We start from the raw sequence: 27315 nt of genomic DNA on the forward strand, positions 1-27315 counted from the left end.
ACCAAATCCCATTTACTGAAGAACAGCAAGACACTAGATGCAACTCCACAGACATTAACAACAATATTTGATTTATTTAAGTTAAGAACTTTGTGTAATTTTGGAATAAATATTAATGATCAGAAAAGAGGTTTTACCAACATCAGTGGTCAAAACTCAAGACTTTGCTCCATGTGGCTTTCTAATTACAGTTTAACCTTTATTCGATGCATCCTTGCTATTCTGGTCATGGGATTCTCCTGAACAGAGACTGTTGAATGTACTTTCTATCTGTACTGAACTGTGTGCATTCAGGGAAGTTATAGCTTGGATGTTCAGTGGGCATCTGAGATCACAAAATATATTTAACTGGTGCCCAACATAGGTTTAAGCCCCAGCACCTGAAAATAAAAGGTTTCTGCTTTGCAACCTACTAATGCATGGAATAAACATTTTCTTAAAATGGGATGAATATCTCAGCCTATTGTAACTAAAGTTAGCATGCAGCACAAAGTTCCTTATTAGCTAAGAAGATATATACTTTGGGCCACATTCTTATACTGTGTGAGTAAGGGTATCACCTTACTCCACATGTAGTCCACTGGATCAGTGGTGAGTTAAGGGTATTACAACTCCGGCGCTTTACAAAGGAAAGAGAAAAGGATTCTCTCTTTCTCCTTCCTCAGTGCTTTAGCTGCAGCCTACCAAGAAAGCATTTGCTTGGCTTTCAGTACTTTGTTAAACAGAAGAATGAGATATGATAAGCATTCATTTTCTTCACTGAAAACAACATTTGGAATTTTTGTCTCCTGGGCAGGGGTGAAAGTAGAAATAGGGACTTACCAGTACGGGGCTGGGTTGGGGCCGGCTCTGGCCCCCAGAAGGGGCGGAGCCTCAGGTGGAAGGGGCAGGGATGGGGGGGTTCAGAGCCAGCCCCGGCCCACCCTGTACCGGTAAGTGCCCTCCCCCACCGGGGTAGCAGCAGCAGCCGGGGGCTCCGGCAGCAGTTTAAAGGGCCCAGGGCAGTAGCAGCAGCCAAGCCCTGGGCCCTTTAAACTGCTGCCGGAGCCCCCACCAGCCGCTGCTACCCCAGGGTTCCGGCAGCAGGGCTCTGGGGGCTATTTAAAGGGCTGGGGCGGTAGAGGCAGCGGGAGCTCCGGGCCCTTTAAATAGCCCGCGGAGCCCTGTCGCTGCTCCGGGGCTCTTGGGGCTATTTAAAGGGCCCAGGACTCCCCTGCTTCTACCACCCTGGCCCTTTAAATAGCCCCCGGAGCCCTGGGGTAGCGGCGGTGGGGCTCTGGCAGCTATTTAAAGGGCCCAGAGCAGTAGAGGCAGCAGGAGCCCCGGCCCTTTAAATAACCCCTGGAGCCCCGCTGTCACTACCCCAGGGCTCCAGCAGCGGGGCTCTGGTGGCCATTTAAAGGGCCTGGGGCTCCAGCCGCTACTGGTAGCGGCCAAAAGCATGTTAGGCACTTCACAAACAAAACAGACCCAGTCCCTGCTTGATAGAGCTAAAAATCTAAATATAATGAAAGATGCAACAGAGAACAACAAACAATGAAGAAAAGGAATTGGGGGAAGAAGGGATGACAATTACAACAGTACAGTCAGAGTTGGGTTAACTATGGAAAAATGTAGCTAGAATTGGTCTGATCTATCAATAGTCTCTCTTGAAAATGTTATTGTAACACCTGATTACAGTTTGGGAAGTTAGAAAGTAATCTAGTTTTGAGTAAATCTGGTGTGCTGGAGAGAAAAAGAATGAATGAAATGTTTCTTAAATAGTTTCTTCCCTTACAAAGCAGGGGTCTGGATTCAATTCCCATTACAGTCAGACTCATATTGACTTCTATGGGAGCGGGACTGTGCTTGTAAACCAACAACCATGACAAGTTTTGATAAATCCTATATACACTGCTGCTTCACTTTTGGTTGTGGTGCTGGGAAACTGAACTTTTAAAAAATGATTACTGTTACAGTAGCATGAACAACGGAGTGCTGTCCTCAAATTGTCCCTTTAATCTTGAGTCATAGACTGTCCTTTCATGTCTGTTCTTTAAGAAAATGTAATAGAGATTTCAACAGCTTCACTTCTAGAACTGTTTCTGAACAGTACAGCAGAGGGCGCATTTACAACATGTTGTGTATCAATGCACATCTACAGAAGACAGTGCAGTTCTTTCTTGATAAATTCACCTCTCAGTTAGAACAGTGAAAGAAGCAGCCAAGCTTCCCAATAGGAAAACATTCAGTGCACATAGCTCTCAGATTATTGACACGGACACCCTTTAGGTACAAAATCAAAACAAGAGCAGAAAATATTTTAGTCTGGTTGTGTTACTTTAAAAGAAGTGATCCTAGACAACCATCCCCATTTATTCACCTAACCCTCACCAAGAAGGGTGAATGTTACAAGTATCACATTCATGACATGATCCTCAGACCCCAATCCCATAAACACTTTTACCCATGCTTATCTTGTTATCTACTATAGTTACAAGTTACACTCTCATTGAAGACTGTGGGACTCTGAACAGAGTCAGATTACTATAAACTGAAAGAAGTTAGTTAAGATTTCCACTCCCCATCTATTTTTTCCAGTTTGTTTACTTTGCACTTTTACATCCCAATCCAAAGCCCACTGCAGTCTATGGAGTCCTTTGATGGGTTTTGGATCAGGCCTTTACAGCACTTTTATAAAAAGTTAGTTTAAGTGTTTTCCTGTAGAGGCTGCACAAGTACCTGCTAATGCAGACCCTCGCACCTGTACAAACAGAGTCCCACCAGCTTCAATGCTTGTGGATCCCAATGCAAATTGGGCCACATTAAGTAAGACCCTGACCCACCCAGGCACTTAGGTACACCCTTAACATTAAGCATGTGAGTAGGCTCACTGAAGTCAACAAGATTATTCACATGGTTGAATGTAAGCACATTTTAAGTGTTTTGTTGGATTGGAGCCTAAGTCATTTCCTCCCCTGATGAAAAGACCTGTTTAAAAACAAACTTCAATAGGGAAGCTGAAAACCCCTTCTAGCAATTTCAGGAAAGATTATTTAAAGGGTGCCCTCAGAAAATAGAATTGTTAAAAAAATAGTCAATTTACAAAAATAAACTCTTTAACAGTATGAAGTGAATAGTTAATTTCTAGATCTCTCTCTCGCCCTCTTCCTAATCGTCACCTTTTAATCACCACACCCAAGCTAAAACCAAACAAACATTACCTGGTATTGGCACACTTACTTTGGTGAATAATTTTGCTCCTGAGGCTACTAACTTATGTATAATGCCATTCCCATTGCACAATATATGAGTTTTTATTTCATGCCACATCACTACTGATAATTCATAACTACTCACTGACCCAATGGTTCCTAAAGCAACCTTTAAAAAAGGGCAAACCAGAAGCCACAGCAGGACACAGTTTAGATGTGTGTTGTAATTTGTACTAATTTTTTTATTAGTAAGTGACTATAGTGTAAGTAAAACTGTTAAACAGAAGTCCAAATTTTCTAATACTACAATGAATTTGAACCGCACTTAGTCAGCATTATTATATTATTTTTTTAAAACTGTCAATTTATTCCCACAAAAGCAATATAATCTATAGAGAACTCTCTTTAATCCAGGGTGGGGGGAAGCTACAAGCTAAGGGGAAAAAAATTAAAAAAGAAACACTGAACATTTTTTAAAATAGGAGAATCATTATTTACATACCTGTTTTTGATGTGGTAATATATTGCAAGAGCTACACTGTAAAGCAAAATAGAGAGTTAATGCCTTGGAACCGAATTTAAGATTATAAATACATTTTACACACACACCCCCTATACAAATTTAAAACAGCACAAAGCCCAGATACTAAAAACCACTGTAGAAACTGATTTAGGAGTATTTTGCTCGGCAGACAATGTCCACTTTTCATTGTGGATAAATTGCCATATGGAACATTCATACTCCATATATCGAGTCAGTCACATTTCCATAAAATTTTGTCTTCCTTCTCCCCCCTCATCTCATGTACTCCATACCGTAACTTCTATTTAAAGGCCTAATCCCATTTAAGTCAATGACAAAACTCTCATTGACTTCAAAGATGCAAGATAAGGCCTTAGAAGGATTGGATATTCTCTGGAATGTAAAACAGAGGTCAGTCATTAATAAAAGAGTTTTTGTAAGACCCCTGGCTGAACTCCTCCATGGACCTTCAGCCTATTATCAACTGCATTTGTAGATCAGTGGTTTTGCTAATGCTGCTAAGCTAATATGAATTACTTCTCCTGTAGTGGCTTGTGTGATTTTTACTTTTAAATCCATTACGTTTTGGCTGTCTCCCCATTTAGCTACTGAAATACCAAGCTCTTTTTTTAATATTATTATTATTATTATTAAGCATCAATTTACAAGTTACTTATTTTATTTTTAACATATTATAGTATGCATTTTTCTTGCTCTCAGTCAGGCATTTATATTTGCTCTTTACTTAAAAGTCAAACTCAAAAATTAAACATGAAAGTCTTCACAGACAGTTCAAAATTTTAGTTGTATGTAAATATGACAAACTGATCTAGTTCATTCCCGAGAAAAAGAAAAATATGGCTTCCTCAGATTATTTGTCAATTTTCAGCTCCTGACTGAACCACCGCACAGTTGGGGGAGGTAAACATCAAAAGACAAAGCAGAACCACCAATCTAACTACTTGTTCTAACATCCTGAGGAGCCACTAGAACTAACAGGGGAATAAAGAGGGAGGAGGGACTTTATTGTTCACATTTATTGACCATTTGTTCTGTCAATGATTCATTGTTACATGCTAGTCTAGTGTTTTCTTTTAATGAGTCTGATATAAAAGGCTCTGTCATAAATATAAAGGGAAGGGTAACAACCTTTACGTATGCAGTAACATAAAATCCCTCCTGGCCAGAGGTACAGAATCACTTACCTGTAAGGGGTCCATCAGTTCAATTAACCTAGTTGGCACCTGTCCAGAAGGACCAATGGGGAAAGAAGATGCTTTCAAATCGGGGTGGGGGGCGTGGAGGGGGCAAGAGGGAGGGAAGGTTTTGTTGGTGCTTTTTTTGTTGGTTCCCTCTCAGGACCAAAAGAGAGACCAAACAGGTAACCCAGCTCCTAACAAGATCCTGAAATGATACATCTAAAATTACAGAAATTGTAAGTAATAGCAAGGAAATGCGTTAGATTATCTTTTGTTTTAGCTTGTGAATTTTCTTGCAGGAACTTAACTACTCTGCCCTCAGGCAGAGTAAAAAACCTCAAGCTGCTCTCAGCTAAAAAGTGTCCTTTTAAAATCCTAAGGTCTGTGCTTCTGGTTCAAAATGAGCCCACCGCGCTGCCACCATGTCAGGGTTCCCTCCCCACTCTGAACTTTGGGGTACAGATGTGGGGACCCGCATGAAAGACCCCCTAAGCTTATATTTCACCAGCTTAGGTTAAAAACTTCCCCAAGGGCACAAATTCCTTTCCTTGTCCTTGGACAGTATTGCTACCACCACCAAGTGATTTAAACAAACATTCAGGAGCCACTTGGAGCCCTATTCCCCCCAAAATATCCCCCCAAGCTCCTTCACCCCCTTTCCTGGAGGGCCTTGAGAATAATATACCAACTAATAGGTTAAAGTGAGCACAGACCAAATCCCTGTTTTTTAGGGCTCTGAAAATCAATCAGGTTCGTAAAAGAATTTTATTAACAAAAAAAAAAAGTAAAAGAATCACAACTGCAAAATCAGGATGGAAGATAACTTTACAGGGCAAATAAAAAGATTTAAAACACAGAGGATTCCTCTCAGACTCTGCTTCCCAGTTACAAATTACCTCTTAGCATAGGGAAAATTCACAAGCTAAAACAGAAGATAATCTAACGCATTTCCTTGCTATTCCTTCCTATTTCTGTAATTTTAGATGCATCATTTCAGGATCTTGTTAGGAGCTGGTTTACCTGCTTGGTCTCTCTCTCTGTCCCGAGAGGGAACCAACAAAGAAAGCACCAACAAAACCTCCTCCCCCCCCCCCCCCCGCCCTGGATTTGAAAGTATCTTCTTTCCCCATTGGTTCTTCTGGTCAGGTGCCAACTAGGTTAATTGAACTGATGAACCCCTTACAGGTAAGTGATTCTGTACCTCTGGCCAGGAGGGATTTTATATTACTGCATACATAAAGGTTATTACCCTTCCCTTTATATTTATGACAGGCTCCATTTAAAAAAGTTAATCGGTTGTTTCACAATTTCCCTTCAGAACATTTATAAGACAACTGTGATGCGTCAGACGTCCCACATGTTGCGAAGACACCAGGTTGCAGCTATACTGTATGTTTCTCTTAGTGGAATGTCAAATTATTCTAGGTGACAAACAGCTGAAAAATAGGAACATGGTAGAAAATACAAATTTTTTTGCTCAGATGAAGGTGAATGTCATATATTGCAAACTGTATTTTGCTTTGGCAATATAGAATTTAGCTATTGGTGACAGATGCATTACAAATTCCTAGATTAAATTGCTTGACTATATCTAAAATTGCAACTTTTTTTTAAAAAGGAGATATTAAAAAGTACTAAATAATCCCTGGACAGTGCACCTTGCTTACTGAACACATGTCCACCCAACCACAGGAGGGGGAAAAAAAGGAAAGATAATTAATCATTTGATGTGAAAAAATTCAGGCAGCTGTGAGTTAAGACTAAAAATGCAGCCCAAATTCTGCCCTCAGGAACATAAATGTAACTCCATTTGACTTCAGTAGAGAGGCATATGATATCTGAAAGCACAGCCTGACCTGTTGCCCTTAAAGGGTGGCTTCGTAACAAAACATCACCCCACAGACTAGAAAAACACCCACTGTTTGGAAACCTATGAAGTAGTCTGAGGGCTGAATCTATATTTCTTAACTTTGGTGGATTAAGTCAGATCCATCAATATTTTAATTTAGGATGGTGGTGTGTTTTTAAATAACCTATCGGATCAGATCAGCAGTCAGTGCATTCGGGATAGGAGGGGCTTGTGACCATAAGTAGCTTTCTATCAACTTTCCACCCATCCAATCCTGGACTTTGCCAGGGGCCAATCCAGCCTCTTGATAAAAAGTTAAAGCAGCATAAGGGCTACTCTTATTTACACTGTGGAGAATAGCTCTAAAGGAGTCACTCCTTCAGCCCAGACTACCAGAATGCACCCTGCTCTGACCCTGCCCCCGCCTGTCCCTGACACACCTCCTCCCCTTCACTGGGGAGCCAGTCCTATGCCATCTGAGGATTCCTCTAAACTAGGGGCATCCTCAAGTTCTGCCAGGAGGCAGCGCTAAATCCCTTGGCGCTACTAAAGTGGCACAAAAAGTAACGAGGAAGGGCCGAGGACCTAGCTCAGTAACGTTTAGGAACAGGAAGTGGCCTACATGCTGCCCCTTTGTCCTCTGGTTCTTTTAATGTTATTTTTTTAATAAAAATTAAAAAAAAAAAAACAGGGAAGCATAAGGCAATATATTACAGGCAGAAATAGCGCAGGAGACATTATTGTGAAACTTGTGTGCAACTGCCTTTTTACAGAAATGCAAAATGCGTTAGTGACTAGCAGTGCTATACATTAGTCTGAATGTCTGGTCTGTTATGTAAATACCTTTGCATGATTTAACACACTTTACATTAAATGTGTGTACACAAAGATAAAGATACTACAGATGACTGGAATCTGAGCAGGATTCAAACAGCAACTTTTTTTTTTTCCCTAAACAATGTAAGGTGCTTGACCATCTACTCTCCCATTTTTCCTCCACTGTACAGAGCGTAGAGGAAATAACAATACTCCAAACACCAACTGCATTTCCACTCAATCTAAATGTCAAAATTTTCTAGTGATGACGATAACTAACCTAGCTATGCTGAGAATCCACATGAAGATGAGCCAGAGATGCACTCCCTACACAAAGCTGCCCATTGTCAGCTCACTGCTGTGCAGTGCTTGCCTGCATTGAATGAAGAAGCCAAATCTTGAAGTACTATATTTCCAATCCCAAAAGCAGCAGGAAGTTCTAGAAATCTTAAAAAAAGAGCATGTTCTCACAGGATTTCACAAGTACTGGATAAGCAAATACCTATCTTAATTTTTGAGTGCTCATCCAAAGCAAACTAGCCAATCACAGGCTGGTTCACTCATCACGAGTACAACTGAAATCCTTGATCACTCCATTCTTGTGAGAACATGTGCAGTGCGGAGAGTTATGGCATGATCCTAGAAGAAGTTGAGCATCAAAAATCTTTATTAAAAAAAATAATAATAACTTTAGAAAATCCCACCCATTATCTCTGCAATACATCCATATATGACTGCGCACACACATAAAAACCACTATTTTGTAGCTTGGTCTCTGCAGTGCCTGCTTAGCAGTTGTTTAGAAATAATAAAATATATGTTTAAGTCAAAGAATTTAACACTACCCACCATTTAATTGTATATTTGAGGTTTGGTTGACTGACTGTGCTGTCATCCAGGAAAATAGTGGAGCAGGAACTGTATTTCCTTCTCAATTGCCCAGGAGGATGCTAGGAAATGCAAAAGAACAATGGCAATTATAGAATACAAAAATATTTTTCTGAGAAGACATCACAATTAAGAAGTAGCTCTGAGAAAGAGAGAGAAATCACTCTCTCAAAGTTGATCATGTCCTGAAGAAATTTAGAAATGTCAAAAACAATCCTATATAAAAATCAAAACGATCCCTTCCTCACCCAATGGTTCTTTCTTAAAAGCACAAAAAGCCACAAGTGATCTAAACACCTACCTGAGAATTCAGTCTGTGTCACCCCACCTGCCTTCCCAAAAAACATTCAGCATCCACATTTAGAAAGCAAACACGATCAAGTTCTCTCTTTTCCATTTGGAATGAGGACCAAAGTGCAGGACAAAAGGGGATTTAGAAATGGACATGAAACAGGTAATGGGGAGAGTTTGATAGAAGAAGAATAAAGCACTGAAGATTATACAATGGGGGAGAAAGGGAAAATCAAGGGGGAAATATCTTGGAGAACAGAAGGCTTAGAGCAAAAAGACCCCCACAAAACATTTTAAAAGTATGAGAAAATATAGGAAAGTTAGTCTGAGGAACACTAGATAAAACATATGAAAACAAAAATGACTGTTTTCTTTAAATAGAAAATTTGCTTTCTACAAAACTTCAGCCCTGATTCACCACCATGTGAGCAGCACTCGGACTTGGTGGAGAGCAGTGGCCCCAGGGAGCCAGTCTGAAACTGAGTGATCGCTAGCAAGAGTGCCAACCTCAAGTGAAGTTTTCTTCACCGAGGGCCTTTCATTAGCTGTTTAAGGATAGCTTACACTTTGCCTCCCTAAAGAATTTTTTTAGCATTAGCAGCCCTCAGTTAAGGACTTTCTACTGGTTTTCCCTGTCCTGGAAAAGAGAGGACAAAAGGGGATTTAGATGTTCTCTCTGCGTGGCACTGTGACTAAGTGGAAGAGATATGGGTCAGCAATATCAGAGAGACAATTCAATCAATGGAGCTATGCTGATTTGTACCATCTGAGGATCTGCCCCATGGTATCCTGACTCCCATCTCAGTGCTCCTTTCCAGATCTAGTCTATGCAATGTGCCTGTGAGCTATAAATGCATCACCAGCACTGTGTTATCTAACTCTAGTTCTGAAGTGAAGGCCTAATAACTTTTCCCATTTAAGTTCTGGACTTTCTTTGGTAACATGCACTAACTCAATTCCAGTGATAAAAATTGGATGCATTTCTGTTCCTGTTTTTCCCTATGTCTGGGCAAAAGCATTAGAAGACTTTTGCAACTTTGAAACAGACCAGGTTTTTATAATGCTCCTCGTGGGAAGTCTTTGTTCAAATAATTTCACAGCTTCCCCACAAACTCTATCCAGGCCCCTGACTTCATCTATACATTTTCTCGGAGATTTTAGAAAGGTTGCAAAATCTGGTATACAACAGAAAATTAGCTGCAACCTTAACTATGGCAAGGTTATCACCTGGGAATTCAGAAATACGCTTGGCATTAATTTGGGAACTTTTAATCCATCTACACCCAAGCTATTAACATATGTAATACAGGAGGTAAAAGAAATGAAAGCACTCAGAGTGATAACCGTAAAATATACTATCTGGTACTGCAGGATGTGGAAGAAATGACTAAGCTTCACATGATTTACAACTTCTGTCCCATCATCTGCTATTTCATAGTTCTATATGAGGTTCTTCAGTGCATTTCATAACCACGATGTTCACTTCTGACAGGAGTAAAACCAGAGCAAGTCAGATTCATTTGCAGTGGCTCTTATTTGATATCTGAACAAAATGAACATGTACAGACAGAATAGTATCACAACCCCCGCAAAAACAGAAAAGGCTTTGAAAAAACCAGTTATACTTTTTAAATGTCAAAGAACATTTCTGTTATAAAATTTAAGATAAATATGATTGGATTAACTAAATATACTCAGCAGACTTTTCTACTCTAATAAGTAACAACAGAAAGCAATGTCATAACACCACCACCACAAGTAAGCAGTATTTACACTTCAGCTGAGTAAGTACTAAACCAAAGCCCTAGCATGGGGATAGTGAGCACTACATTTCTGAAAGTACCATAAAGGAACCAACTATTCTGTACATATGAACATCAGACCCATAAGATAGAGCAACATTTCCAATTCCTAGTCTGCAGTGCCATCTGACCCAATTGCTATGCCAAACAATGGACTCCCTGTCTTTCCCAAGTCCCTCTTTGGAAAGACATATTTGGTTCCACATTCTGTCATCCTGGTCTAAGCAAGAGGTCATTAGAAGGCACAGAGCCTCCCCAATACGATAAGGGCTTGTCTACAGAGCTGGTTTGGAAATTTTTGGATTAAACTTTTTTGTTGGAAAATGCTGATTTATTGAAAGCATAACTTTAAGCGAGAATGTAACAGTTTCTACTAAACTTTTGTTGGGAAAGGTTTGCAATTTTTGGAAAAATCAAAGGGCAAGAGAGAGAAAGAGCCTTGTCCCAGAATAGCCAATAGCCTAGTGGTTAGGGCACTCACCTGGGATGTGAGAAAATGACATTTAAGTCGGTGTCTGACTCAGGCAGAACGGGGACCTGAACCTGGGTCTCTCACATCCCATGTGAGTGCCCTAACCACTAGGCTATTGACTGTTCCAGAGCAAGTCTTAGTCTCTCTCTTTTTGTGAAAAACATTAAAAGGTCTCAGTTCTGACCTGATGCAGACCAGGAAATTTTTCAAAATCTCAGGTTTCATAAGACAGGAGAACAGTTTGTTGGCCAGCTCTACTTGGCTACACGTGAAAGTTATCCTAGAACAAGATAGGATGTGAATTGAAAGGGGCAACTGGGCAAGTCTGCTTCCGAAAGTGGTGTCCTCGGAACTGGATCTGTTGTGGCTCCAAACAGTCCTATCAGATTTGTTGACATGCCAGAAAGACAGGATGCACTGCAGAGGAGGAAGAAGGCTGGCGACTCCTATTGTAGCTCAACTTTTGTGGTACGGTCCTCAGCTTGCCAGAAGTCATAGGACAGCACTGGGGTTGAGGACATATGGCTTGTGGCATGAGGGTCAGAGAGTAAATCCCCAAGGAGGGCATGATAGTGGCCTTTGAATCTTTTACAGAGCGCAGAGCACCATCAGTGTGCTTGCTGAATAATTCCATGCTCTCAAAGGGCCGGTCCTTGATTGTGGCCTATACCACCCTAGGGATGCCTGATGCTTGGAGCCATGATGCTCTGAACAGTCACCACTGCGGCCATAAATCTTGCTGCAGTGTCAAAGGTTTCCAAGTGCTGCCTGCAAAGCCATCTTGGCCACCAACTGGCCTTTCTTGATTATATCCCAGAGTTCCTCCTTCCTGTCATGCAGGAGTTGAGAGAAACGGTTTTCACTCTGTCCCAAGTCAAAAAAAAGTCATATTTGGCCAGTAAGGCTTTGCAATTTGCCACTCAGAGTTGTAAAGGGGTAGAGCAGTAAGATTTTCTCCCAAACAAGTCAACCCCCTTTGGGTCCTTATCCTTAGAAGTACTTTTCTTTGATTTAAAATGTTCGAGTTTTGCCACGACAACCCAGATTAAATGCAGATTGAGGGACCTAGCACCATTTCTCTACCTGTTTTGCAGTTAGAATTGTGTCTGCCACAAGGCCTTGTCTGGGTTGAGCAGCCTCTCATTTATGGGGAGGATGTATCTGGTCGAGCTAGGGATTGTCAAATGTAAAAAACCTTTGACATTTCTCCAAGCCTGAAATCTCCATCCCTAGAGTCTCAGCAATTCTTATAAGGAGGTCTTGAAAGGACATGAAGTCATCAGTGCCAAAGGCATCCTTTGATAGTGAAACAGGATGCTGCTGTTACTCTGTCCCAGGATCTGGGTCTTCCTGGTCATCTGGCACAGGCGATCTGGCCAGAGAAGCAGATAGGGAGAGTGACCTCTTCCTCAAATCTGCTGGAGACCAGCTGCTAGAGTCCTGTGAGGCAAGATCCCAGTAGGCCCAACAGGGCCACGGCACATGCTGTAGCAGTATGGCTGGGTTGTTTGCTATAAGCCAGTCCAATGCCATTCCTACTGCATAGGTGACTGAGTCCAGAGGAAGAGCTGGCTGACTTTTCAGTGATACTGACCACCGATTTCAGAGAGTATCCTTTGCTTGAAGATGGCAAGAACATATGTCCTGGTGACTGAGAAGAGGAACAAACCACCTCTGTGGGTGGTGCCGAGGTATACAGCACTCTCAGTACCAGGGTTGGCATCAGTTTCAGCAGGTGTCTTGATACTGATGACAGCCCAGGTTTCCCCAGTGGTACAGGCTGCAATGAGAGAGGTCAGATCAGTGCTGGAGAAGACTCTGCTTCTTATCACCAGCCCTTGACACCATGGGATGCTTGGTGGCTTTCCCCCGAGACATTAGGTGGCCTGTCTTTATGGGAAACACAAAGCTCTGTTTGGCATCTGCCTCTGTGCCTCTCAGAGCTGGACTTCAGTGCTGGCATCAGCTTCAGTTCCAATGATGTTTGTGGTGCCAGCTTTGGTACTGGCACCAGGTCTCTACTCATCTTCTCTTTGGAGTCACCCACCTACTAGACAGGGCACTGGATGAAGCTGGCTTGTCTGCTGTCTGAACACTGGAGCTCATCTCCTCAGGATCCAAAGAGACCTTTATAGATTGCTTCAAGGAGGTGAGGCTTCAACTGAGTGTCTCATGACTTATGCATTATTGTGGAGAACGAAAGGCAAATGAGCAACATCTTGGTATGCAGGAAACTCCCTGAAGAGGCACCTGTTTTGTCCACCTTTCAATGGAATTAGTCCATTGCAGGATGGGTAGGGCTTGAAGCCTGCAGGTTTCTAATCTGCCATGTTGAGAAGCCCTGTGTGGGGAAGTTTGTCCTGTAAATATTCCCTCCAGGTCAATATCACTCTTGGAGGCTGTATGTCAAAGAATCGGAAGAGCTCTAAAGGCTTTATGAAGAGTGTGAAGAAATTTAGCCAAAGGCAAAAAGACCTAGCAGGTCAGACACTCACCAGGTTCCATCTTGCTGCCACAGGTGGTAAGGGAGATCGTGACCACCCCAACCCTCTCTCCTTTCATACAGGAGCACAAAGGTGCATGCATGGCCCTGAAGGATGTTGCTATTCAAAAAATTCTGATCTTGTACACAAGGCACATGCCTACTCACAGTGGGATTCACACTGACACATAGTAGAAGAACCACCTGTAATTTGCATTGATAACAATTTGCTCCTGAGCGGAGGCTCTCTCTGCTATTTCAGCACATAACTGATTTCATGGTGAAATTAAACACTAGTGGAAAACATGGGTTTTACCAAAAAAGGTGCCAAAAGCGTTTCAATTAAAAGGAACATCGAACTGCTACAGTCCCAATGAATCTGTGAGAAGGCACTCACCCTCATAACATAAATGATAAATGTGCCAGCAGCTCGTCAGGTGGCTTCCTAAAACAAGACTGTCTCTCAGCAGGAGAACTTCAACCTGCCAGAGGAACGAGTTGTCTCATGCAGAGGACATGGATGCCCTTTGGCTATATAAACACAATTTAATGCATAGTCGGATCCATTTAGTCAAGGACTCAGATCCACTGAGATGAACGCAGAATAAACGTAGATTAATAGATCTATAGTAGGCGCTTTGTCCCTTCTTGTGGCATGGGAAAAAAAAAACACAAAGAAAGATTTAGTAAACCTGAGTTCTGGCGTTATGTGGAGGTGGAACTACAAGGCCCTAACCACATCTAGGGTTTGCCAAAGCCACTCTTTAGGGAAGGCAGGAGATAGATAGATGGAAAGTATGACCATGTAAAACACAGAGTTAATTTTGGGTACAGTCTTAAAGGAGAACATTAAGGAGATCAGGAAAGAAAAATAGCCTAAACTAGGCAGTGAGCTCCAGCACTAGGTGCTAAAGCAACAGCTTCTAGTACTTAAAGACAAAACAGGAAGACTGACCTACAGACAAAGCAGTGAAGACAAAGATAATGAATAACAAGGTTCATATTTCAGGCAGCAATAGATTGCTGAAGCTTGATTTCTAGCTTTTAACCATTCAGAAGTGTATGATAGCTCATCGTAAGGTATGTAAAATGAAGCAGTGTCCCAACCCATCTTTAAGAAAATGCCAGGATCAAAGGGAAGAAGAAAGAGGAAGCTCTGAGTCCTGTTAGGGAACAGTTCTAGATGTGGTACTACTATTTTTTATTTACTGATGTACAGGATGTTAGGAGGGGACCCAGTAGCACAACTACTCACAAGTCAGCACTACTGGTGATGCTTGTCCGGAGCACTCTGAAGCTCTGTGCAGTAGATTACTAAGAAACAGAACTGCTTTAGGTCAAAGATGAACCAGATTCCTAAACATTTAAAATGTGATAGTGTGACTTGCAGAAAGGGGAGAGCAAAGGGTAAAACTGGACTGAAATCAGCATATTAATGGGACAGTAATTGCTATTTCAATTGTGGGGAGGCTAGCCCCTCCCTCTCTATAAATAAAATACCACAGGTCTCCAGAGACTGAAACCTAGGCCCTACAGCTAAAGGAAGACCTCAAATAGCATTAGGTTCTTTTCTAAGCCACAACCAGCAAATGCGGGTTGAAGGAATGGGTAAAGAATTGTTCTGGAGGCCTATTTCACAGGTCAGAAGATGTGCTTCTGAAGCATGGATGCAGATTTCTTTGGCTGGCGAGGATTTTCGCTCTTTCCTCCACAAAAGGTCAGGGTCATCAACATTTTACCAAATTTAGTTAGAGGACATAGCCATCAAATAAAACAGTGAGTATTTAATGAGATTTGTAAGGAAGGGGCATACAAAGAGGAGAAATTTGCTAGACTTGTTAGAGCACCCGTATATTTTATAGGACAAGCTTTGAGAGACCAGAATTCAAAGTACTTTCATTTCAGCCAGGAGCTTCTTGAGCTGTTAAAATCAGCTGTTTTGCCACAGGACAGTCGTAACTCTAAGGGAACACTGCTGCTCTATTCGGTACCATATTCTACCCTGCTACTTTCATAACTTCGAATCCAATAAAAGATATTACCTCACCTACCTTGTGTCTGTCTGTCTCTGTGTTTTTTTAAAAGATGCTTGAACTGTATGAACTGTCCAAATCTTAAACACAAAGGTGTCTTACCCAAACCAGAACAGCTGTAAGACCAATACTCACCGAGGAAAGACAAAAATCACAAGCTTTGTAGTTTGTATCACAGTAGTAGTTGTTGTGAGAAGACAAGACAAAATGTAAACTGCTTCACGTTCAGCCTGTGCAAAAGGATAAATCCCTCTGGGGCCTGATTTAAAAATGACTGAAGAAGTTAAAACTGGATTTGCAGGGTTTTGTTTTTAAACCAAAGGCACTGCAAATTATTTATCTGCCATCAGCTCCAGGGAAGTAGAGGCTGGTGACATCCAAAAACAAGTAAGCAAAGGTGTGTATGGAGCTAACTTACAGCAAGAGGCTAAGATCGGGACTGTTTCTGACTCAAACAGGACAGGACAAAGCCTACTCTGAGGATTCTCCATTGCTTCAGGCTATGATTTAGGCCATGTCTACACTAGTGAGCTTACAGTGGCACAGCTGTACCGATGCAGCTGTGCCGCTGTAAGATCGCTTGTGTAGCCGCTCTATGCTGATGGCAGAGAGCATGCCCACCGACATCATAAAACCACTTCAACAAGCGGCAGCAGCTACATTAGCAGGGAGAAGCTCTCCTGCCGCCATAGTGCTGTGCACACTGCAACGTATGCCGGCAAAACTTATGTTACTCCAGGGTGTGTTTTTTTCACACCCTTGAGCGACATAAGTTTTGCCAGCATAAGTGGTAGTGTAGACATGGCCTCTGTTCTGACAACCTGTTTTCTTCACTGAGGCAAAGTGATTTTATGCATCAGTGAGAGAAACTTGCCAAAATTAGTCAAATTACATAATACCATGCTTTGTAGCATGCTGCATAATATACCGAACCCTTCAGTGAATGGCTAGATGCTTATAGTTGTCGCACTGAACCGAAGAAGCAGGAGACACTGCTTCTCTGTACCAAGGCTTGGTCTACACTACCAACTTACGTTGGTATAAACACGTCGCCCAGGGGAGGGGGAGGGAGGTGTGGGGATGACAGTTATACTGACCTAACCTCTAGTGTAGATGGCACTATGTTGATGGAAGAGCTTCGACATAGCCTATGCCAATGGGCGACTCTCTCCCATGGGTGTAGGCAGTTTCATTGCTACTGCACTGCTGTAAGTGTAGTCAAGCCCTAAGTTGTGTCTTGATACAGTGGTGTCTTCACTACAAAACACAATCCAGTTTAACCACAGTTATTAAACTCCGTTGCACATAACCATCTTATTACGTGGTCTGGCGCCATTGTTCGCTAATTAGGCTGATCCACATTTTAACCTGGTTCAAAAACAGTGCCCTAGCCTAGGTCTCTACTAGGGCATAAGCACAGTTTTTGAACCCAACTGTAGCATAGTTTGGCCCCAGACACACAGACTATTAAATCCACATTAGTTGAGCTCCAAATGAGTTGATTAACAGTTCATAACTTTTGTTTCTGTAGCATACACAGGGCCTTCCTTAACCACTGATAACACATATCCAATTCTAGCAATGGGTTTTAGAGACTCGGGATCTCCTTGAGAACTAACAGCATGTCAGAGGCACAAGTTTATACAGCATGTAATTGGTTATGTTGTGCAACAGCAGAAGGCCTTTGCTATACTCCCAGTACAGCAATTAATCCTCAGTAACTTCTTTAAGGACTACTACGTGTGCTACTCTTCCACCTTTAAAAATGGTGAGTCAAACACAACTGATGGCTACATTGTAATATTTCACCATTTCACATCAAAATGACATTCAGGCTATCTGAGTGGGAGAAGCTCTCCTGCCGCCATAGAGCCGTCTATACTGGGGGTTAGGTGGGTGTAACTACGGGCAAGGCTACACTTGCAGATGTAGAGCGCTGTGAGTTAAATCAGCCTTCGGAGAGCACAGTAGGGAAAGTGTTGCAGTCTGTCCACACTGACAGCTTCAAGTGCACTGGCGTGGCCACATTTGCGGCACTTGCAGCAGCATTGGGAGTGGTGCATTACGGGCAGCTATCCCAGCATGCAAGTGACTGCAACGTGCTTTTCAAATGGGGGTGGGGAGTGGAGTGTGACAGGGAGCATGTTGTGCGTATGTGGGGGGAGAGAGAGTGGGTTTTTGGGGGGGTTCAGACAGCCGCAGACCCCCCCTCTCTCCCCTCGCCTCTCTCTCTCTCACATAGCATTCCACAGTAATGGTTGATTTGTCTTGGAGCAGATAAGCAGCCGACTGTCAGAAACGGAACTTTCAAAGGGCACTTGCGCATTCCTGCAGCAATTCAAAATAATGACAAGAGTGGCCACTTGACTTAAGGGGATTATGGGACATTTCCGGAGGCCAATCAGAGTAATGCAACACCTCATTCACACTGGCGCCGCAGCGCTCCAGTGGGGGCGCAGCAAATGTTATTCCTCTCGCCGAGGTGGAGTACCAGGAGCGCTCTAGCCACGGAGTCAGGGCGCTCTACGTGCCTTGTCAGCGTGGACGGGGAGTGAGCTAGTGTGCACGGGGCTCCTTTATTGCGCACTAACTCGCAAGTGTAGCCAAGCCCTACATTGATCAGGGATGTGGATTTTTTTGAACAACGTAGTTACACTGATATAGGTCTGTAGTGTAGACCAGACCTAAGTCACAAATTTAGTAAGTTGAGACAGACAGATTAAAAGACAAGACAAGTGAACAGTGGAGAAGCATTAAAGACATCACAAAAATCTTGATTATCAATTCAGTCTGAAAGGAAAACAGAATCAGCTTGAGATAAAATGCTTGAGATAAAAATTGGCTGGAGGAAAACTTGAACAGCTGATACAAGGTGACTTACTTCCCTTGTTAGCAGCTTATTCTAAAAATTCCCACTTAGATGAGCATTTGAGTGGTATATATGGGACTCAGCACAATCCTAAATCAAGTCATGTCAGTGTCTTTTTGGGAAAGGGTGTTGGACAGACTACTACACCGGAGCAATCATCCCTCTATTTTAATTGTTAAAAAACAAAAAACAAACAAAAAAAAATTAACACAGTTGCTGGATCCTTCAAGTCCACTTAATGACAAGGTACAACAAAAACTCTTCAGCTACCTACAGCAAAGTTCAGTAAATCACAGTAATTTTAGATCCCACTGTTTGTGTTGGGGAAACAGGAAATGGTTCTCCCAGCAAAAGTACTTTATAAAAGAGAGCATGCTAGTGACTATGCTGAAAAGGTAACCAGATCAAAAGAAGCAAAATTGGCCATTTGATAATATTGCAACTAAAGTGCCAGAAAACTACTTCAGGAAACTGACAGTTTGCTAAATATGACAACAAAAAGGAGCCATAACTACAAAGCTACTGAATTAAAATCACATTTTGTGTAAAAACCTATATGTTTTATTATAAAAAACTAAAACTGTACAGAAAAAATGCATTTCCCATTATTTCTCTTTCTGATTGCAGCTTACTTGGCATGCCTGAACTCACGGGAGATGTTCAACACTAATTACTACATCAGTGGTTCTCAACCAGGGGTATATGTACCTTGGGGGGTAATTACAGGTGTTCCGGGGGTACACGAACTCATCTAGGTATTTGCCTACTTCTACAACAGGCTACATAAAAAGCACTAGTGAATTCAGTACAAACTAAAATTCCATACTTGTTTATACCGCTCTATATAGTATACACTGAAATGTAAGCAAAATATTTATATTCCAATTGATTTATTTATAATTGTATGGTAAAAATGAGAAAGTAAGCAATTTTTCAGTAGTTGTGTGCTGTGACACTTTTGTATTTTTATGTCTAATTTTGTAAGCAAATAGTTTTAAAGTGAGACAAATTAGACTCCTGAAGCAGATACAGTAGTCTGGAAAGGTAGGGAGCCACTATACTAGATCAAACCACTAAAAGGCTGTACAGAAAATAATATTATTCTAGGTGCCAATCTTCCTGGTTATATGTCACAAAAGGAGAATAAGTACATGTAGAAATTTTAAAACCTAACAATGATCTTGGGGAGAAATAACTTGCAAGAAAGGAGCGTTTTCCTCTGTATTGTGACAAGCAGCTTTTGTACAAGGGAAGCAAAACAACCACCCAGAGTTTATGTCCTCTTGCCTGTTCCCTGTAGCACATGTGGGTAAGTCAGTCAGGAAACAGATTACTTATTATGGTGCCAAACAAAGCCAACTCTTCTTAGAAACATGCCTTAATGAGCATGGAAAGAGAAGCCTGGTGCCAGAGAGACTAAGTAATCAATAGAGTACTCTGTAACAATATTTGCTTTACCCTTAAATGCTATCTTTAATTTGCCACATACAGCTGTTGGCAAGTTGCAGCATTGTAAGCTATTTACTTCCATTCACTTCAAATAAAGAGACCAGACTAGATCATAATAGTTCCTTCTGGCCTTAAAAATCTAGGAGCCACCTTAGGTTACTATGTTTAGAAGTACAGAAGCAACATTTGCAAGTATGATCTCCAATTTTGCGTGCCCAACTTAAATAATCAAGCTTCAGATTTCTTAGGAGGTGCTGAGTACCCTCAGCTACCCCTGACTTTAGTTGGAGTTATGTAGGGTTACCATACGTCCGTTTTTCCCCCGGACGTGTCCGGCTTTTTGGTACTCAAATCCCCGTCCGGGGGGAATTGCCAAAAAGCCGAACATGTCCGGGAAAGTGTTCTTGGGGGGAGAGCAGAGAGAGCAGCCGGCCCCGGGAGCTCGGGACAGAGCTGGGTGTGGCGCGGGGCTGGCGGGCTCTGTGCCTGGCCATCGTGCACAGGCTGAGAGCGCCGGGAGCAGCCCGCTGGGAAGGTGTTTAATCAGCCTGGCTGCAGCAGCCTCTGGGCAGCTGCGCACAGCCACAGCCTGCAAACGAGACCCCCCCTGCCAGCCCCCGGGCTTACCTCCCGCTGCCTCTATCCCCCCCCATCCCCCAGGGCAGCTCGGAGACACGGTGGATGGGGCACAATTTTGCAAAGCTCAACTAAGTGTCTGCTGGGATGAGCCGGCGGTAACCCTTTGGCTGCCAGCACGGGCTGCAGTGAGCAAACCCAGCTGCACAGACCTATTGGCAGCTTGTGGCGCTTTCGAAAAGTGTTGGGAGCTATTCAACCAAGCCACAGCTCTGCCCTTTGCGTTTTCTTGTCATTTACCTGGGACATTGGCCAGCAGCACATGGGATCCTTGTTACTTAAGGCAAGGCTGACCCATGTGCTTAACTTTACATGTGTGAGTGGGCCCCCAATCTGAAGTTGAGTGGCTGTGCCAGGGTTTGCAGGATGAGAGTTCAAAGCAGGAGGCTGGAGAGGTGATCGCTGAAGGTTATAGTTTCGCTGGGGTGCTCAGTTCACCTGCATGCACTAAAATGACTAATAATCTAGCTTGTATTTGTTCATTTGGATTCAATCACATAAAAAAGAGTGCTAGAAACCAGCCCTGGGCCCCCTGACAACAATTAAATACACATCCCTATCAGATAGCACCCTGCCGCACCACAGCATATAGGATCATCCCCGCCAATCAGTGTAGCAGCAAAATCATCCCTCATTTCACTCTGCCCTGACCTCACTCCTGCAGCTCCCCCCAGACACCTCAGCTCTGTGCAGCTGAAGAGTGGAGCTGCCCGAGCGCTACTGGCTTCACGGTTTGCTGGGCAGCCCCCAGATCTCCAGACCCTGCGCCCCCAGCCGGGCGCTTCCCCTCCCGGGCTCTGGCTGCGCTGGGGAAGTGCCCGGCCGGGGGCGCAGAGTCTGGAGATCTGGGGGCTGCCCGGCAAACCGTGAATCCGGTAGCGCTCGGGCAGCTTCGCGTGGCTGGGAGGGAGGAGGGGGAATGTGGGGCGCTCAGGGGAAGGGGCGGAGTTGGGGGGGCCTTTGGGGAAGGGGCGGGCTGGGGTGGAGTTGAAGTGGGGCCGGGGCGGGGCCAGGGCCCTGTGGAGTGTCCTCCTTTTTTAAGGTTTAAATATGGTAACCCTAGAGTTATGGTTATTCAGTGCCCATGAAAATCAAGCCCTGAGTTTCTGAAGCTCAGCACTCCACAGCTGAGGAATCTCCAAAATCAGAGGCCACTTTTGAACATTAAGGCCACTTGGCCCTTATGTTCTTAAGCATATGAAGCATAGCTAACTCCTATGGAGTGGTTACCCATCTATAAGGGCAAAAACTCGTAGGTAGGGGAATTTTTCAGCAAGAAAGGAACAGCTGTCAAGAAAATACTTTAGTTTTCCAATTTACAATAGGGATTTGGTAAAAATACATTAAGGTAGAACACTGATATTTAATTATGTTAGGGAGGACTACCTTAAGCACTAATGGAATCCTAGTAAACACTTTTTCTTCCCCTACATAAAAGTAGCAGTTTTAACCCTCTGTGTAGCCTTTTTATTCCACCATTTCTGTCTCCTGCTTTACCTCTTGGTCAAAGTGAAGTCTGGCAAGTAGCCCACGTAACACCGTTTAACTTAGTACACTATAAGCAGGAGGATAAAACAAAGTAAAATCCAGCTTGGTAAAGGGGATGGCAGTTTTTTTGAAACATTCACATTAGTTCTAGTGTGATTATTTTTCAATGATTTAAAACGTTACTGCTAAGCACACTTTAGCATTTAGAACATGGTGAATATGTTGGCACACGTCGTCTTGGAACAATCCTGGATATTCCGGCTCTGCCTAGGAATCCTGAGTTCGCAAGTCTCCAGCACAGCTGGCTCAAAACTGCTGTCAATAATGAACCAGCTGCTAAGACCACTTCCAGGTTTCCCCTCTCCATCCCCTTCAGCAGATCTGATATTAATTATTTAGCGATCTCTTACTGAAAGTCACTGTTGCACTCAAGATAAGAAGGGCTCAAGCACAAGGATCACTGGGCCCTGTTAATCTTTCGTCCTCTTTATTTATTTGCCTAGTTGCTGAACAAGCCTAGCCGTAAGCAATTTCTGCACATGCATACTGCACAGACACAGTACTACTGACTTGTCCACATTGTAGTGTCAAGCAGTTGCTTCTCTAGCCAGAAATGATATTTTACGCAGGAAAATCACCTGACTGGTGTCCAGAGGTTATCTGAAATCTTTAATTTCCATACACCTGGAGTTCGTAAATTAATTTCATTTAACTTAGCCTGAAAAAAGATCGAGTTGTAGGAATTTTATCTAACGTTTTGAATGCCATCAATAAGAAGGGAAATAAGGACATGTAAATTACCGTAACAAAATATTCCATCTTTCAGGCTCTACATCATCCTGTCCTGCTGCAGCTGCTTAGTCCCACATAGATTTGATGGTTTGTCATGCACTATACTCTTACGCTATCATAAAAAACCCCTGGAGCATGCAGTCAGCCTTAAAAGGATCACTTTTAAGTCCTTTTAATAATGAATACCACACATTTTTCAAAGTTTCTTTATTCTTCTTCTTTGGAATATAAAATAGGAAGAAACTTAGGAAAAAACAGAAAAATACATACATACACACATACATATATAAATAAATAAATATAAAAAACACACTCTGGATGAGTGGGGGAGAAAGGATCTCTCTCAAGGCTTTGGCAAGGTTCTGCAGTAACTGTAAAGGCAAAATGTGGGGCGAGATACTGTGCTTCTCTCCTAAGCATATGTCTTCACTGATTTGGGAGGAGTGGCTTCAGCACATTTAGACATATCCAAGATCTAGCTAGACCAAAGCTTGCTCGACTAACAGTGGCAGTGAAGTTGCAGCAATAGTGGCAAGTATGTAGAGTCGGAGGCTGCCTTCTTCATTTTTACCAGAGGAATTCTCCTCCAGCTGGGATGGGCTTTTAGAGCCCCTTTATTCTACTTTAGCCCTTTTACAGGTTGTAAACAGGCCTGGGGTAGCAGGGTAGGGGTGAGAATCCCACCCATTGTGAGTGATGCAGTGGCAAAGCAAGTCAGGAGACAGTTAGCTGTGTTGTGTCTGGACAATGAGAACTCAAAAGAAGAAAAAATGTTTTGGGTTAATGTGCTTGCTGGCAGTTATTCAGCACATATTGGTAAATTTACAGGAATCCGCTACAGTGCATTTTTATAATATGACTTTCAAAGGTAGTTTCAATGCAAACTATTTTCATATGCAGGTAAACAATAAAAACTAGTATTTTAGGAGAAAAATATTTGTTGGTCCAGTGTTGCCAAATCTCACAATTTTATCACGAGCCTTGCCATATTCTCTGTTTTTCTTAAAGCCTCAGCTCTTGTGATTATATAAGCAACTCAGGGGTTGTTTTGTTTTTTGGCTTTTTTTAAAGTAAATGTTCAGACCTCATGGTGGTAGAGAAAAACTTGAAAATGTGACCAAAGTGCACATTAATGGCTCAGAAACCAGAAGACATATAAAAAGAACCTCTCTATTTTATCAGAGGGGTAGCTGTGTTAGTCTGGATCTGTAAAAGCAGCAAAGAGTCCTGTGGCACCTTATAGACTAACAGACGTATTGGAGCATGCACTTTTGTGGGTGAATGCCCACTTTGTCGGATGCATGGTCTGACAAAGTGGGTATTCACCCACGAAAGCTCACACTCCAATACGTCTGTTAATCTATAAGGTGCCACAGGACTCTTTGCTGCTTTCTCCATTTTATGTTATTTACACATCTTATGATTTATTGGGACCTGACTCATGATTTTTGAATATTTGGGGTTGGCAATATTGCTGATTACATTGTGATAATTCTTGATCTATAAAGCTCCTAGGTGCTAAGGTAATGCAAAGAACGATAATAAAGATCCTGATCCTGTCCCTAACACAGTCAACTGGAGTTTTGCTCTTGATGTCACTGGCAGCAGCCCCACAATGTATTCATTTGAAAAGAATAGAAGTAAGAAAAAGGTATAGGATAAATATTAAGAGTATATAAATATTACTCTAACATTTACCATACATTATATATATGTTCTGCAATGCATCCCATCAGTTTGGACCTTAATAGCCCTTTTCAAAAATAACAGTGATATTCTACAGACTCGCCACATAATACAAACTAATGCTAACACAGTGTGGCTCTCTGTCCCTTCTAGTGGTTATGCCACATATACAGGTTTGTGTGAATGCTACTAATTCCAAGCTAATGGAACTGGTCCTTTGGCTCAACTAGTAAAGACCCATGCTTTTACATACTAAGGTCCATAGTTCAGTCCCCAGGGGCAACATTACACTCTCTCACACGCAAGGGATTTACTTACAAAGATTCTTAGTTCTGCATAATATAGACAACATATAAAGCCGCATAGGGAGACATTTTCACTTACGTGGTTTATATAGAGACTCTTGCGTTTTTCTCTCACTGCAAAAACATAAAATGTAATAGAAATATTATATGACTGTATTTTGTCTCAGTTAAGCTTCTGTTACACCATTTTACGATGGAAAGTAGGAAGGTATCTATGTGTAACATCATTATCGCACTAATCAAGTTCACTCATTATTTGAGCACAGAAGGAACATCTCACATACCTGGACACTTAAAGGCATTTAAATTCTGCATTGTGCTGGATGATTAAAATTCACATCTGTTTGGATATTTCACTAAGACTGCATGCATTGGAACTCTGCCTCCAAAAATCACTTAGTGCAACTCTGCAGCCATTACTCATGCTGAGTAGTTGCTCTGGAGTCAATGGGACTACTCAATGAGTAAATCCTACTCCGCATGAGTAATAGCTGCACGATCAGGCCCACAGTTATCAGACAAAAAGCTTACAAGCAAAAGAGCAAGCTAAAATAAACTTTAATGGTGAGATAAATGCTTGTTACAACTGATTTTATATACTGGTTTAATTTTTGTCAATATATTTCCTATTAACTCATCCCTTAGCCAGCCTGTGGAGCTCTGTTCAACAGCTGTGATAATGCTGCATGTAGGACACCAGTAACATAACAACCAAATAGTGGAATTAAACTAATAATGGTTTAATACCATAGGTGATTAAAGGCACTATGGTGTGCTTGATTCTGTTCTCTATTTTCTCTCTTACACCACGCCCACCACTGTGGTATCTGAGCATCGTCCAGAAGCACCTTAAGTGACACAACTAGCATCAGTTGTGTGAGAGTCTCTTTTTCTCACTTCCTCTCCATGGGAGGAATACTATGCGAGAATTTTTTTTAAAGACTTTTTACAAATTTTGATTCTATGTCTGCATGTATTCACACTCACAATTTCAGTGTATTCATACGTGCAACCTTGTTAACATGAGATTGCTTGCTTATAAAAAGTCACAAACATTTGTTTCTCATCCAAAAGGTGGCTAGTGGGAGGGACACAAAGGGGGCACCAGCTAAAGGAGGGCACGTGACCTCTCCATGTGACCCCCCACACGTGACTCGTCCCTGCCCCCCACATGACCCCCTCATGTGACTTCTTTTTGCCATGCCCCCCACGTTACTTCCCCACATGACTTGTCCCCTTTACCTGGCTGGGGGGGTGAGGAGGGGCAGCCCTGCTCCTGTCCGCCTGGCATGTGTGGAACCACTAATGAACTTTCCCAGGCAGCCTCCGGCCTCTCTGCCTGCCTGGGCTGTCCCAAGCAAGCAGCGTGGCCTGAGACTGCCTGGGAGAGTACAGCCGCTGCATGCAGCACCAGACAACATGGCTGGAAGAGGAAGCTGGAAGAAGAGAAGCTCTGACCTCGCTTCTTCCCTTCCAGCTCTGGCCCTGCCCCTTCATCTCCCCGGCTGCTGGCCTTACCCCTTGCCCCCAGCATTTTGGGGAGGGTCATGTGACCCTTCGCGCCCCTCCCCCCCACCCCCTGAGTTGCCGATAAAGGAACACTCTTAGTTTGCTACGTGTATTTGATTGTGCAGTTTTCAAAACACAGGGGGGAGGGATTCTGATTGGCTAGTAAGCAGTTAAGCTGCTTGCTTGTCCTTCTCCTGAAATACTGTTCTTTCTATTCTGAAGCTCCAAGCAGGGTGTTATTCCATCAATGAAGTAAATAATAAATCTAAGAAAATATCTACCATCATTTGGTTACTTAACATCTGGTCAAAGTATTTCTTTATTGTGTAATACAATGTAAGTGAGGTAAATAGTTTTCACAAGCTGCAGGCAGACACTTTACCAAGCACAGATGTAATTTCATAATGGCAAAATTTATTTTGTACTTTCTCAAAACTTTATTTGCACACAAATATCTAGTACCAGAACTGTGTTCGCTACATTTATACTGCATGTTGTGTCATACAACAAAATTAGTGACAAGACACGCCTCTGAGCCCCAGGTCAATATTTCAATTTATCGGCTTTTCCTGATCCCCTACTCTTCTCTTTCCATATTCTTCCTCCCACCCTCCACATCATTTGGTGCCCTCACCATTGTATGATTCTCTAGTTGCCGAAGTATTGCACTTACTGCTCATTCACCCATGCCATTTACCCTCTTCCAATGCTGGACAGACTGACACGGACCCACCCCTCACTCTGCAGATTCTCTCTCCTTGTAAGACCCAGATTGATCTTTTTCCTCATCTTTTCCCAAAGGAAAGTAAACTTCACTGAACTTCATTCTCCAGTGGGGGACCACAGTCAGCCAGGATTCTCTATTTCTGGGCTGCCCAGCACTGATGCAAAGTGTATGGTCCCTCAAGAAACCTATGCCGGGGAGCATCAGGCACAGCAAACCTCCACTCTGTCACACTTCCTTCCTATCCTACCCACAACAAACCCCCTTCACATTAGGAATAAGGACATCTGGTACAGGAGATGTCAACG

General features: G+C 42.6%; 1 protein-coding gene across 3 annotated transcripts in view; it reads right to left on the bottom strand.

The window, feature by feature from the left end:
* Nucleotides 1–27315, bottom strand: part of CCNY (cyclin Y) — a 210989-nt gene that overhangs the window by 39616 nt on the left and 144058 nt on the right. For all 3 annotated transcript variants that reach the window (XM_005291014.5, XM_065582845.1, XM_005291017.5), the window contains 3 exons: nt 24854–24888; nt 8431–8531; nt 3697–3732 (listed from right to left, as the gene is read on the bottom strand). In XM_005291014.5, coding sequence (XP_005291071.1) covers nt 3697–3732; nt 8431–8531; nt 24854–24888 — 172 coding nt within the window. The remainder of the gene's footprint in view (nt 1–3696; nt 3733–8430; nt 8532–24853; nt 24889–27315) is intronic.

Source organism: Chrysemys picta, chromosome 2 (assembly GCF_011386835.1).
Source record: "Chrysemys picta bellii isolate R12L10 chromosome 2, ASM1138683v2, whole genome shotgun sequence".
In the NCBI taxonomy this organism is placed as follows: Eukaryota; Metazoa; Chordata; order Testudines; family Emydidae; genus Chrysemys; species Chrysemys picta.